The following is a 14,142-nucleotide window of genomic DNA, read 5'->3' as shown; positions in this document are numbered from 1 at the left end:
TTCGTACTGCCCAATTATCTGAGCTATGAAACAAGTAGGAGCCTTGGAAATGCAATAATACAACCAAAGCACTATTTCCAAGTAACGCTAGTAGCGGGGTCTAATCCTAATTGGGATAAAGACGGCGGGGTCTAAACCCAAACGGGAACTGTATCATTGCGTTGGCCTGACTTCTCAGGTTCGAGGTTCCCAAGGTTAACAATACTCGGTCCCTTTGGTCCTTCCTGTTTCTGTCATCCTTTCTCGTCCCTTTCCTTTCTTTTTCCTCCTCCCCTTTCTCCTTCTCCTTTCTCCTGTATCAGCTCGGACCATTTTTTGACTGTGAGTGTACTTTGTTGGCGTCAATTCCTTGGTTTCCATCAATTCAATTAATACAATAGTCTCAAGTTCTCGAGATGGATGACCAAGTCAAGTCTTCAAAGGATGGCAACCCTCGGGTTGTTGACAAGCCAAATTCGCGCGCTGACTTCAAGCAAGCGCAACTCGCTGGTGGATGGATACCCGGCATGGACACCAAAGTGGACTACTCAGATGAATTCGAATTCGGTGGCTCACTCGGTAACTTGGCACTTATGATTGGCTTCCCATTGCTGATGTGGTACATGTGGATCGGTGCTACCTACTATGACGGGAAACTACCTCTGCCGCAAAACGGACAGTCCTGGGCGGACTTCGGAAAGCATCTGTGTCACCTTGTTTACATCGGTGCGTTTCCGCACTTTAGGGCGTGGCGCATCTACTGGACATTCTACATCTTCGAGGCAGCATGCTACATCTTCATGCCTGGGTTCACGTGTTATGGGAAGCCTCTTCGCCATTTGAAAGGCAAGCAGCTGGAGTATTATTGCTCCGCTTACAGTAGCTTGTACTTCACAATGGTTGTCATGGCTGCTCTGCACTACACTGGAATGTTCCCAATCTACACTATCCTAGATGATTTCGGTCCTCTGATGTCCGTGGCGATTTTGTCCGGGTTTCTCGCCAGCTTTTTCGCTTATTTCTCTGCATTTGCTCGAGGTACCCAGCACCGCATCACTGGTTACCCAATCTATGATTTTTTCATGGGAGCAGAACTCAACCCACGCATGTTCGGGATCCTGGACTTTAAGATGTTCTACGAAGTCCGTATCCCATGGTTCATGCTCTTGGGTCTGAGCTGCGCAGCTGCCACTCGCCAATATGAACTCTACGGCTATGTCTCCGGTGAAGTTATGTTCCTTGTCATGGCACACTTCCTTTACGCCAATGCCTGCGCCAAGGCAGAGCACCTCATCACCACAACATGGGACATGTACCAGGAGAAACTGGGATTCTTGTTGATCTTCTGGAACATGGCTGGCGTCCCTATGTCATATTGCCACTGCGTTCTGTACCTGGCTAATCGTCACCCGTCAACATATGCATGGAACAAAAATGCATTGGCGGTATTGTTTGTGTCATATCTTTGCGTCTACTGGGTCTGGGACACTGCAAACAGCCAGAAGAACGCCTTCCGCATGATGGAGCGAGGCAAAATGGTTACGCGCAATACCTTCCCCCAGCTTCCTTGGCGCCACGTTAACAATCCAAAGACACTTGTGACAGACGACGGCGATACCATTTTCGTTGATGGGTGGTACCGATTGGCTCGCAAGATCCATTACAGTTGCGATATGTTTTTCGCTTTGTCGTGGGCCCTAATCACCGGGTTCGACAGCCCCCTTCCCTGGTTCTACCCTGTCTTCTTCGCGGTTATGATCGGCCACCGAGCCATGAGGGATATCACCAAATGTAAAAACAAGTATGGGAAGACATGGGATGAGTATGAGAGGCAGGTTCCAAGCCTCTTCATTCCGGTGAGCTCTTACTACAACTTTCATTTTGAAACTATATACTCACTCTCAACAGTATGTGCTCTAAGTTTCTCTGACTTGCGGGCCCCCATGATTGTGGTTGGGCCATTCCTATCCCATCGATGCCCCTTGTCTACTTCCACAACAGCGAATTCAATAGCACTAGTCCGTATCTACAGACCAAACAGCTTAAGAAATCATCTTTATTTTCGGGACTTGCATTTCAAAGACATTTGTTATCATGTCGGCTAGAATTTAGATAACCTCCCGAGGTAGGTTTCTGTGACTCATTATTAGCTCCGTGTCGGTGTTCAACCCCACATTGGAAATTGTAGAAATTTCCTGGGATAAACAAGATATCTTCTTATATTTAGTTCATCCTGGATCTCACCAAACTTTCCAGGTCCAAACATGGATCCCAAAATGGACTTCCACATCAAGGTCTATGCATCATCAGCTCTTCCCAATCAACCCTGGATCTCAGATTTTACGTCCATGGTGAACGCCAGCTACCGTGTCAGCCACACTGCCAAAATAAAGTTTTCCACAAATAAGACCAGACTTCACACCGACTCCGCACTGTCCGAAGAGCTTGGTGCAGACGGATTCACCGCGGTGGCATTTATTGAAGATGCCGAAGATCAAACACCCAAATTGGTCGGGACCGCAAGTATAAAGAAATGGAAAGACGACGGCCTTTGGATGCCTACAACTAAAAACGGGCATGAAGACGCTGCCAATACTCGATGTGTCGATCAAATGTTGCACCGACAGGCTTGTCCCGGCGACTATGAGCTTGCTGTTGTTGCTCTCCCCCCAGGTCCACAATACCGCGGCAGGGGTATTGCTGGTCATCTTGTGAGGGCGTGTGAAGAAGAGATCTTGCGTCGGCATCGGGTCAATGGAAAGGATGTGTCGTCTCCGCTACGAATTATGACTCGGGTTAATAAAGAGGACACTGGTGGCTACTGGCTAAAACAGGGGTTCACTGTTGTTGGTAGCCAGAGGCGTCCTAAGGGGTTCTGGGATTCGTTGGAGGAGTTTACTATATGGGCTATGGTGCGAGAGTTGTCAGCATAACTAGATGGTGGTTGGATTTTATCATATAGAGCGGATTCAGGATGATATCACCTATTTCTGTATACGTACGTGTCTGTCTATTTTGTTTTAACATTCTCTATGTTTTGCGGGCGCAATTATGATAAATGAACATCATATTGTAAAGTATCTTGTGACTTGTCTAATCTTGCATGTTTCAGAGCCCAAATGTCTTTCCAATCTCACTTCGCGGCGATCAATCTTGCTTGATGTGATGCTTCTTCAAGGTAAACGGGCTCGGGGGTGGGCCATATATCTCCGTGAGAATACACGGGCTTTGATTTGGATCTCCGGGTCTGACCATGACATCCACAACGTGCAGCCCTGTCCCGGATTGAACCATCTCATCATGGAAAATGATGTCAATGTCGCCCCATGTTCTGGCTATGGTGGAAGAGACCGGGTAAGATGTCACATTTGGGGCTCCAAAGAAAGAAACGGATTCTGCGTATCTCCAGTGACCAGAATCCTGCTGGCGGTACTCCATTGCGTGCATTAGCCTTTCAACGATGGGTTCTCCTTCGTTGATCACGAATATGATGGCATTGAGCTTGTTATCGATGATGGCTCTGAGGTCATTTCGGCCCTCTTGGAAACCCTTGGCTCCTTCAAAGAGAACTGTTCGTCCGTGCGAAAGCCGGCAGGTTGCTTTGGCAAGGCCTTGTTTTGCCGAAGCGACACCCAAGGTGGTAGCAAGCATGTGTCCGGCGAACTTCCTGATACCAGGATTGATTATGGTTGTATCACGCGGCAAAACAAATGAGCGTGCTCCATCCTGAGCTGTTTGGGTTTCAGTCAAGATAATATCACCCGGACGGAAAAAAAGAGACATCCGTCGCCAAAAGGTGGAATAAATGTCATGCTGAAGTAATGCAGTATTTCTCTGACTTGGGAGCATTTCAATGCTGTCGCGGACATTGGGTAAATTGGGGTAGGGCGCAAGATCACGCAGTTTCCTCTCAGTCAGGCAGTCTAGAATCCGCTGAAGCACAGGTCTAGAGAAGAGCTCATAACTTTGGTCCCCAATGACAACGGAATTTCTATTGAATGTGACGGTTTCTGCTGTCTTCGCCTCGAACACGGCGGGAGCAGCCCACTTAGTGGTATTCAGAGGTCCAATAAGGAGAATCAGGTCAGACGATCTGAAGTATGAACCGTACATGTCGAAATCCGAGATATCCCCATGGAAGTTTTTGAGTGTTTCATCTACAACACCTCTGCTGAACTGGGTCGCAGCAGTTGGAAACCTAGTCTTTTTCGCCAGCTGGCTTGCTTCCTTGGTAAGACCACAAGATGGAACACCCGCATCCACGAGAATCACCGGTCGTTGTGCGTGCCTAATCTTGTTCATGATACTGGCCACTACCGTTTGTTCGATCTCAGCATCGTGGGGCGGAGCGTTGAAGTCCAGGCGCTGAACGAGTCCCTTCACCGGTACCATACTGCCGACCAAATCTTCCGGCAGTTCGATATAAACAGGCAGAGACTGCATGATACATCCTCGAATGGCAGTATCAATCTGAGCAGTCGCCTCGCTAGGGTGAACAAGAAACTCCTGGGTAATGGTAATTTTGTCGAAGCAGTCAGCGAGTGTTTGAAAGACATCAGGCTGACGAGGAACATTAGGCTGCGCGTCGAAGAATGAATGGTGGAATTTGGAAGCCTGCGCTTGCACCTTTCGTTCGGGTGTACCAATCACAAGCACAACTGGAATTCTATCCCGGTACGAGGCAGCGATTGCCGTCGGGACCGACGGTGACATATTCTCGAATGAAGATATCACAGCGGCGATACCCTTGACCCGTGCATATCCATCTGCGACAAGTCCGACACTAAGATCGCTACGGTGTGTGACACATCCAAGCGCCGCATCAGTGGCTTCTCTCAGTATTCCGATATTATGGTTTCCGGGGACGCCATGCACGGCGTGTAGGCCAACTTGATGAAGGCGTTCGAAAAGATAACCTGCGAGGGTGATATCGTCCGACATGATGAACAGTCTCAAGGCTTTTTGGTGTTGACAGGCGTTGCCAGAGACGAGCAGGAGAAAGGAGGAAACGAAGAGTTTATGTTATTTTGGACCTAGGAAGGAAGTTTGAAATTAAAAGTGCCTACACACGAGGTGTTGGTCAGATTTGCTAACGATCAATAACAGAAAGGTTGAGGTTGAGGTTAAGGTTACCTGGAAGGCAATGGAGAAATTTGAGAAGAGTTAATGAAAAGGTATAAAGACCAATGTTGTGACTTGAAAACATGCGTTGTATCTCAACTTGAGCGCAAACCAGTCAAAACAAAGTTGAGTGTAGCAACATATTGCCTTTTCGCTACTCCCTCCCCATTGTTAGTATGGGATCACAATGAGCCAGAGTACCATTCGATGCTCGAGTGCTATTTCTATTGTCAAGGGTGCCTATAAATCAACCTTCCACGGCTTATGGTCAGGTACCGGTCCTTCTTATGTGGTCGCTGGTCCTTTGTGTGTTGATTTACTATGCGTGAAAATGGCATAACCTTGTCCCATAGTTGGAACAACATTCGACCCAAATCATACAGATAGTGCTGTAACATATCAGTATCTTCCCTTCTTTTTCAAGTCCGAGTGTTTCCCTTAATGAAGCTTATTCCAAGCGGGAAAGTATAAATTCAACAAACTTCAAAAGGTCGAATCATAGATCTTTGAATGTAGTGTGGTGAACGCCTTGATATTATTTGATGAATGCATGATTGTTCGACCAATGAGCAGCTGCGATACGTTCAGGCCCTATTCTGTGCATTAGAACTATACAATTATTCAAACATCAACTACTTCTTATCAACAATAACTATTCCTAGGCCAAACCAGGTCCTGGGTAGCATTATTGGAATCCATAGATCAGCCCACCATGCAACCAGGATCTGAGAGTTATGCTAATACTATGACTCGACCAAACGTTGTCTAACATTGTTTCATCCTAGCACGATTCCTGACGAACCCAAACCCCGGCCATGAAGCTCTCGCAGCTAGGCTTCGCGTGCGGCGACGCGGCAGGACAACGTCGTAGAGTAAACGACGGGATGGGACTTTCGGTTCGTAAAGAACTGTGCGAGGATGGAATGGTAGGGAACGTCTGGTCAAGTCATGGTGTTAGCATAATTCTCGGATCCAATGCTTGTAAGCTTTGACTATTTCCCCCGATGCTTGCATGGTGAGCTCCTTCTGCGGGACTATTGTCGGTGGAGGGTAATTGGCTTGTTCCTGCCGTTTTCACCCATAAACGGCTTCGAAAACCTATTGACATTTGGCAGATTCTGGGCACCTGGGTTGTCTGGGAAAGAGCGTGCGCACTGAGAGAATGAGTAATCACGATATCACGTGCACAAGTTTCGGCCTCGGCTTCCGAAGGGGAATTCACGATATCGGCAGGCTCGGCTTTCGGACTCATCAATTCAGGTGAACTTGGGTCCACCATTTCATTCCTTTTTATACATTATTCTGTCTCTCTTTAATTGCGTTTGGTGAAGTCTGCCTGATCCAAAGTCTCTCATCTCCCGAGACATCTATGAACCGGAGTATATCCTAGTCAAGCCTTGTCTAGTGTACCTGTATGAAGCTATCAGACGTTCTCTTCTGTGTTGGTTGAAATTTCCCGGGGTCATCATGGAGTATACACGCGAGATACTAGCAGGCGTATTGGCGCTCGCCTCATGGAGAAACCTGGCCTTGCTTCTTGCAGTGACTAACTTGAAAAGTCTCCCATTATCTTGGCACGTAAGTGTTCCTTGCCCTTGTTCGACTGTCAAATTTGACTTTCTGGAATTGACCTCCCCCCATGGTATGTTGCACTACTGACCGAGTCAACAGTTCCGTTTGCTGTATCACTTCGTAAGCAACCTACGTTTGAAACCCAGTGCGCCACTTTTCCCCAAGGGGAGACTCATTGTGGACTCCCGAGGCAAACCAACACATCCCATCTTCGTACCATGCATGGTCACATCTCGCACGCCGTTGCTAGAGACCGATTACAACCTGCACAAATCCAACAGCACCTACTTCACGGATCTGGACATTTCGCGTACAACGCTGGTGACCCGACTTTACAGTCCTGGAGTCGGCAATGTGAGCAAGGAGCTCGACCAGGAGTTCCTAGCCGCAAGCAAGAAAGAGGGAAAGCCAGCGCCAAGGCGCAAGCCGATGTCGATTGTACTCGGATCTGTTTACTGCACATTCAAGCGCGAGATCAAGCCATACGAACTATATGAGATGCACTCTAAGGTGATCTCTTGGGATGCGAAGTGGATGTACATCTTGACCTGCTTCATGCGACCTGCAAGCCACAGTGGCGGCGAAAAGGTGGTCCTTGCTGTGGGTCTTAGCAAGTACGTGGTCAAGAAGGGCCGGCTGACTGTTCCCCCGGAGCGGCTTCTACGCGCTAGCGGATTCCTTCCCGCGCCGTCCTCCGGGAGTGAAGACAAGACCGCGCTAGCCGACGTCAATTCCTCAGCCGAAGCTTCCGACGTTGGCACCCCTGCTAGTGGTGAAGGTATCACGGCCATGGGAGGCGTGGATGGATCGTTGGCTCGGGAGGTATTGAAGATAAACGATGAGCAGATTCCGAGCCAGGAGACACTGGATAAGCAGCAGAAGGAGAATACTGACTCGTGGGATGTCGCAGAGTGGACCTGGGAGCGGATTGAACAGGAACGCCTGCGGGGATTGAAGGTTGTCGATGGATATATTAATTTGGATACCCAGCTTTTCGATGAATGGGTGCAATAGTTTCAAATAGATACAGCATGGATGTGATCATGCAGAGAGTGATCCAAGCGCCTCGATGACCTCAATGCTCTAACTAATATTAGATTTTGGAGATCCTGACAACGGACCGTTCATGCATCCACAGATCTACAATTCAATTTCCAAAGAAGGACCAACACGGTCCACTCTTATGTATTTTTGTTTACATGGATAATACAAAGTGATGTACGGAGTACATGTCTGAGTTGTACATTGTATGCTGTACACTTCTGAATATACGTCATATTTCCCCGGTAGACACATATAGTTATCTACCGCATGATGTAGGTACATAAAGTGAACGAACTGGCTAGCCACTAGAGCCTCATCCGACCGGACCTTTATTTTCCCGGATTAGTATATGATCATGGCGAGAAGAAGATGAGATTACCCTGTAATGATAATGCTAGAAGATATTACGGAGAGAGTGTAGATTGTATACCAGCCTCGGAGGTCTCGCTTGATTAATATAGAGAGTTCTAGCCTAAGTATGGATGGATGTACTCCGTCCGTATACGGAGAAAAAATCGCCAAGTTATAAGACAATTCAGCACTTATAACATAGAAAAAATAGAGGATGCAAGAATAACTAGAACTTATACTGCCCATATGTTCTAGGATATAAGTCCTGGACTGTATACATGCAGTTAATCTTGATGTTGATCACTGATCTCATCAAGGGAGGAAACGCTCGGCTCCGATGGTATCCGAGATTGGCTGAACATTGTATGATCCGTGACAATACCAAACTTGTTGGACAGTACGAAATTGAGTAAATAACGGTAAAATAACAGATCCAGAACATGGAGATCACATAATCTTAAATTACATCCTTGTCACGTGACCCATCACTGAAAGCTTCAAGGTGCTATGACCAAGCTCTATTTTGACCATCGTGATACCACCTTTGCTTCTGCGCTTCTTTGCATTTCTTTGGATTCGCAGGCGTTAACTGCCGTTCCAGTGATTTAGTGAGTTTGAATTTGTTTGCGATCAACTTGTACTCCCCTGAGACCTGGCAATCCTTTTACCCGTCCGAGACCGGATACGGTACGAATCATTTCGCGGCTCCTAGGCGCCCAGGCCAAAGTCGCCCCGAAGTCCACTTTGCTCTCTGATCGGACGATTCCCACCCTTCCCATATTAGCGCTCTGATTTGTCCAATTTCAAGCCCATCATTCCTCACCCTGTGCCCACCTGCCCCTGCCTCCTTCCAGTATCAGCCCATCGTGCACTCCACCTTCAAGCGTCGCCGGCACCTGCATGATTGGTCTATTTCTGGTATTGCTGCACTTCTCTACCTTTTTCATGGAGAACCTAGCGCTGCCTTTGCTACTCCGTACAAGGGTTTCCTCTGCCTACACTACAACTTCCTGTCTCACAAATTTCAGTCTTTCACTGGTGACCTGACTAAAACAGTTCGCCTTTCTGTTCAGTTTAGGCAAAAACAACCACCCGCGAAGAGCTAGCTTATCGCAATCGTTTCAACTACCTACCTCCGTTGTACTCTGTACACTCAAGGAGTGTGTCGACCACCCTCAACACACCAATACTGGTGCCCTTGACCCCAACAATTTCGCGCTTCCTTTCGCTCGGTCGCAGCGCTTGTTCCCATTTCCCCGACCGCTGGGAAATACTCCCTTCACGCCGTCGATCAGCGGTCGCACTATCCGACGACGGCAACTCATACGCTGTACCGTTTCCCAAACATTCCTCTATCGCCCTCGATGATGGCGACAGTACTCGATCAGTCGCAGCGCGACTCGCTCGGAGGCGAACCTGTCGTCGAAATCTCCATCACTCCGCCGCAGAGTGCCAACGGCAAAAAGGAAGCGCCTGAAGGAGTGCCCTCCGAGTTATCGGATCTCGAGCTTGACCACCAATCTGCCCCGGCACCCGATACATCTAAGATCAAGCAGGAAGAAGTGGAGGAGAAGGTTGAGGAAATTGAAGAAATTGAGCCTGATCATTACTATGGCGACGGCAAGGTCCCTGTTTTCAAGCCGGTGAGTTCCACGCCACTGCCCTCCTGCTCGATGACCAAGGGTTGGAGATCTCCCAGTTGTGTGAGACTGGGCAGTAACGCCTATACCTCCAGAGCCAGGCTGACTGTGGTATTGTTTTAGACGATGGACCAATTCCGAGACTTCCAGGGCTTCATCAACAAAATCAATAAATATGGAATGCAGGCAGGCATCGTGAAAGTCATTCCTCCGAAAGAATGGTGAGTCGATCAAATGAAGACCAATGTGGATGGCTGTGCTCATGACTTTGTACTTTTCAAGGTCCGACTCTCTTCCACCGCTGGATGAGGCAGTCAAGAAAATCCGAGTGAAGAATCCCATCATGCAAGAGTTCCACGGATCCCACGGTACATACACCCAAGCCAACATCGAACGCCAACGCTCGTACAACCTTCCTCAGTGGAAGGGTCTATGTGAAGAAAGCAGCCACCAACCCCCGGCTCGCCGAGGAGAGAGACGCCGAAACCAAGAACGCGTGAACCGTGCGGCCCCGACACCACGGGCCCCGTCTATCCGCCCCGAGGGTCAGAAGCGCCGGCCTGGCCGCCCCCCTAAACGGTCAAATCAGGCCAAAGTCAAAGAGGAGCCTCCTGCAGATGACGTCGAGAAGACCAGATTAGAGGGTCCCCCAACGCCTGTATCACCCGAGACCAACCCCGTGCAGCCGAAGACCGAGGATTTAAGTGAAGGCGAATCTCTACCTACCATAAAACCAAAGGGACGACAACCCAAGTCCGTGACCGCACGCCGAAAGAACAACCGAGGCGATGCCATTGATCAAGCCGATGAGGAGGCGTACACAGGATTTGATTACCGGATCCATGACCATGAAGAATACACCGCGGAAAGATGCGAGGAGCTTGAGACTAATTACTGGAAGTCACTCATGTATAACAATCCGATGTACGGAGCTGACATGCCCGGTTCGCTCTTCGAGGATTCTACAGAAATCTGGAATGTCGCCAAGTTGCCGAATCTGCTTGACGTCCTCGGGCAGAAGGTACCTGGAGTCAACACTGCTTATCTCTACATGGGCATGTGGAAGGCTACCTTTGCTTGGCATCTTGAGGATGTAGATCTGTACAGCATTAACTACATCCACTTCGGTGCCCCCAAGCAGTGGTACAGCATCTCCCAAGAAGATGCACCTCGCTTCGAACAGGTCATGCGCAGTATCTGGTCCAGTGATGCGAAGAACTGCGATCAATTCCTTCGTCACAAAACCTACCTCGTCTCGCCTAGCCTTCTCAAATCGCAGTATGGGATCACCGTCAATCGGTTGGTTCATTACGAAGGAGAATTTGTGATTACATTTCCTTACGGGTACCACTCTGGGTATAACGTCGGATACAATTGCGCCGAGTCGGTCAACTTCGCGACCGAGCAATGGTTAGACTATGCTCGCATCGCGAAGAAGTGCAACTGCGAAGCAGACAGTGTCTGGATCGATGTGGACGAGATCGAGCGCAAGCTGCGCGGCGAGAGCACACCTGAGTACTATGGTGAATTTGAGAGCGAATTCGATGGCTTTGAAGGCGCTTCTGATCTTCTTACACCGCCACGTAGTGTGCCTGGGAAGACATCCACTCGTGGCCGAAAACGGAAGAATCCGGGCGACGGGCCGAATACCAAACGACCCAAACTCCACCCAGAAGGACCACGGAAGCTCCCGTGCTTGCTATGCCCTAACAATCTGGACTATGAGGATCTTCTGCCGACCGAAGATGGCAAAGGGCATGCGCATAGACGGTGTGCGGCGTTCATAGAAGAGACCACAATTCTCCGTGACGCATCTGGTACGGAAGTTGTGTGTGACATTGACAAAATCCCCAAGGCTCGCCTGGGTCTTAAATGTCTCTTTTGCCGCGAAGTCCGCGGGGCCTGCTTCCAGTGTAACTTTGGAAAATGCACGCGCGCTTATCATGCAACCTGTGCTCTTTTGGCGGGTGTTCAGGTTGAGCACGGTGCGATTGCTGTCATTGCCGATGATGGCACGCAGTACTCCATTCCAAGTGTGGATTTGAAATGCAAGTTCCATCGCCAGAAGCGGCCTAATGGAGTCCTGGGTGAATCGTCCGATGTGGATCGTCGGGTAATCGAATCGGCTCGTCGTCTGGTGCAAGGAAATTTGATCCAATTTCAAGCCGACAAGGAGATTAATGGCGCCATTGTTCTTGAAAATCGTCCTTCGGAGCGAAGTCTTTTGCTCAAGGTGCTCCCCAGAGGGTAAGTTTTTTTTTTTTTTTCCGGTCCCTATCTGACGTTCTGCTCACACTAATAAATCTACAGAGATGTGATTGAAATGCCCTATCGCTGGATGCTTGTTGTTCGCAAGAGCAATTTCACGCCTCTCGCACTAGGAATCCAACCCCTCCCAGCCCACCTAGCGCGAAAACCCGAACAGCGAAAGGAGTTAGAATCAGCGGTACCGGCGGCAGGCAGTGCATTCGGCGATTCACGATCTCCCTATCAGTGGGCTGAATTTGAGACAGTGGATGCGACTAGGAATCAATTCGCCCCACTCAGGACGGTCAACCTCCAGGGAGAGCAGATGTGGTATTATTTGGGCATGCAGTCCACCGAAAGTAGGGCACAGTATACACACAACCCTAGCGTGTCCATCCACAATCCTCGGGCCAATTTCCTGGACAGCGTCAAGTCGCTTGGCATGGGTGTCAGCGCTCGTGCATCGAAGATCTCACCCCACCACTTTCATTATGCTGCCACCGCCCCTGCCCCTCCCTACCGAAACCTGAATCAGCCAAACCAGCAAAACCAGCATCAGAAGCAAAATATTTACTCTTCGAATGTCAACGCCCCTCACCTACAATCCCGACCGCCCTCTTCTGCCTTGCAGCACCTCGCCCCTCCCCCTCCTTTTATCCCTGTTACCGGTGCTGCTGCTGGTGCTCCTGCGATGCCGTCGGCCTTTCGAACTCTGCCCAATCAGTCTGCCCGTCATGCCCCCTATCCTTCGGTCGCCAAGTCGCACGCTCAGCAGCAGCATCACCTCCCACCCACCAATACCTTTGCCAATGTCCGAGAACTTATTGCTCGCCGCCGGTTAGCCCAAATTACCGACCACGCTAATGTCTTTGCCGGATACACTATCGTCAGCCCCGAATTGGTGGTGGAGACGCTGTTGGGTCCGATGGGCTCAATACCACCCGCCAATGGCCTCGAGAAGCTGGAACTGGCCATGGCTCAGCAACGGGTTCAGCCCCGGGCGGCGGATGGCACTCTGTTGCCGCCTCAGACTCTGAACATGCGGTCGGAGGAGGTCACTCGACTCCTTCAGATGCTCCGCTTTTCGCTAGTCAGCCACCGCGAGCGACTCGATGTTATTCAGAGGAAAGAGTCGGAGGGTATCAAGCAGGAGACCGTTGATCGGGGTAGCGTGGCTGCTGCTAAGATGCCTGGAAAATATGCCTACCTGGATCAGCAACGGTCGCTAGCACCCAATGTTTACCAGTCTCCCTATAATATGCCGTCGGGTCTCTCCGAATACGCAAAGGCTACCTACGGATTAGTTCCTGCAGCAGACGACCCGCCCAAGCCATCCCTGTCGAACGATTTCTTCAACAATCTGTCACCGGAGCATCAAGAAAAGGTCTTGAAGGCCTGTGGTAGCTTCGTGCAGCGTGCAATTGAGCGATCGACTACTCACAGCCGGCAAAGTTCATCCTCCAATCTCCGGTTGTCGGCGGCTCTGGCACAGCAAACAGAAAATCCGACGATTGACATCACCCCGGTGGAGGATCCCCCCCTTCTCTCGGGTCTCGACATGCCGCTCCACGCCGATTCTCCATGCTCCAGTTTCGGTCGGTCGCATCTACGATTTCAGTCGCCAAACGAGTTCCCCATCCATGGCCCAGATCCTCACCCGGACCACCACGATCTGTTCGGAGATCAGCAAGCGAATACCCGCTTCTGGCAGAACGGGCCGTGGGTCGGCGGGGATGGCAACACTCCAAATGACGAGAACCGACCGTTCTTCGGACCGCATATCTTCGGACCACACGAACGACTCAAACATGACTATGCATCCTCCGACATCTCCCTGGGCAAGGGACCTGGATCCTTGCACTCTGTCGATATGGCCGGCTTTGGCCCTGACTTGAATGATGACCTCGGACTGAGTCCATAGATGTTGGCCTCGTCACCGGCCTCGTCACCTTTCTGACCCTTTTAAACTCGCGTTTGCCTCTGTTTACCTCTGCGACTGTATTTGCATCTCATGTAACGACTTCACCGGACTGACGACACTGCATGAATGGGCGTTTTCTTGTTATTTCATCCGACCTCGACTGACGATCGTTCCGTTACCACGGTCATGTTTCTTTTACGATTTGGAGTTGGCACTAGCTGGCTGGTCACGACTCAGCGCATTTCGTTTCTTTCGATCATTATTTCC

The 14,142-nt window shown here is 49.8% G+C and overlaps 5 protein-coding genes across 5 annotated transcripts; 4 read left to right on the top strand and 1 right to left on the bottom strand.

Moving 5' to 3' along the window:
• Positions 1–395: 395 nt before the first annotated feature.
• On the top strand, positions 396–1,899 carry LCP9604111_1967 (uncharacterized protein; the record flags this gene model as incomplete). The annotated part of the gene is made up of 2 exons (XM_039069391.1): positions 396–1,835; positions 1,888–1,899. The coding sequence occupies 2 exons, from the start codon at positions 396–398 to the stop codon at positions 1,897–1,899; spliced, it is 1,452 nt and encodes a 483-aa protein (XP_038932094.1).
• A 344-nt stretch (positions 1,900–2,243) lies between these two features.
• On the top strand, positions 2,244–2,912 carry LCP9604111_1966 (uncharacterized protein; the record flags this gene model as incomplete). Its single annotated transcript, XM_039069390.1, has 1 exon — positions 2,244–2,912. The coding sequence occupies one exon, from the start codon at positions 2,244–2,246 to the stop codon at positions 2,910–2,912; it is 669 nt and encodes a 222-aa protein (XP_038932093.1).
• Positions 2,913–3,126: 214 nt separating this feature from the next.
• LCP9604111_1965 (uncharacterized protein) lies at positions 3,127–4,920 on the bottom strand (the record flags this gene model as incomplete). The annotated part of the gene is made up of 1 exon (XM_039069389.1): positions 3,127–4,920. One exon carries the CDS (start codon positions 4,918–4,920, stop codon positions 3,127–3,129), a length of 1,794 nt encoding a protein of 597 aa, XP_038932092.1.
• Positions 4,921–6,567: 1,647 nt separating this feature from the next.
• Positions 6,568–7,686, top strand: LCP9604111_1964 (acyl-CoA thioesterase; the record flags this gene model as incomplete). Its single annotated transcript, XM_039069388.1, has 2 exons — positions 6,568–6,678; positions 6,772–7,686. 2 exons carry the CDS (start codon positions 6,568–6,570, stop codon positions 7,684–7,686), a joined length of 1,026 nt encoding a protein of 341 aa, XP_038932091.1.
• Positions 7,687–9,434: 1,748 nt separating this feature from the next.
• On the top strand, positions 9,435–13,875 carry LCP9604111_1963 (putative jumonji family transcription factor; the record flags this gene model as incomplete). Its single annotated transcript, XM_039069387.1, has 4 exons — positions 9,435–9,710; positions 9,831–9,928; positions 9,990–11,954; positions 12,018–13,875. The coding sequence occupies 4 exons, from the start codon at positions 9,435–9,437 to the stop codon at positions 13,873–13,875; spliced, it is 4,197 nt and encodes a 1,398-aa protein (XP_038932090.1).
• Positions 13,876–14,142: the final 267 nt, after the last annotated feature.

The sequence above is a fragment of the Penicillium roqueforti genome, assembly GCF_015533775.1.
Source record: "Penicillium roqueforti strain LCP96 04111 chromosome Unknown scaffold_02, whole genome shotgun sequence".
NCBI lineage: Eukaryota > Fungi > Ascomycota > Eurotiomycetes > Eurotiales > Aspergillaceae > Penicillium > Penicillium roqueforti.
The sequence above is the reverse complement of the archived record's forward strand: the minus strand, read 5'-3'. Positions and strand labels throughout refer to the sequence as shown.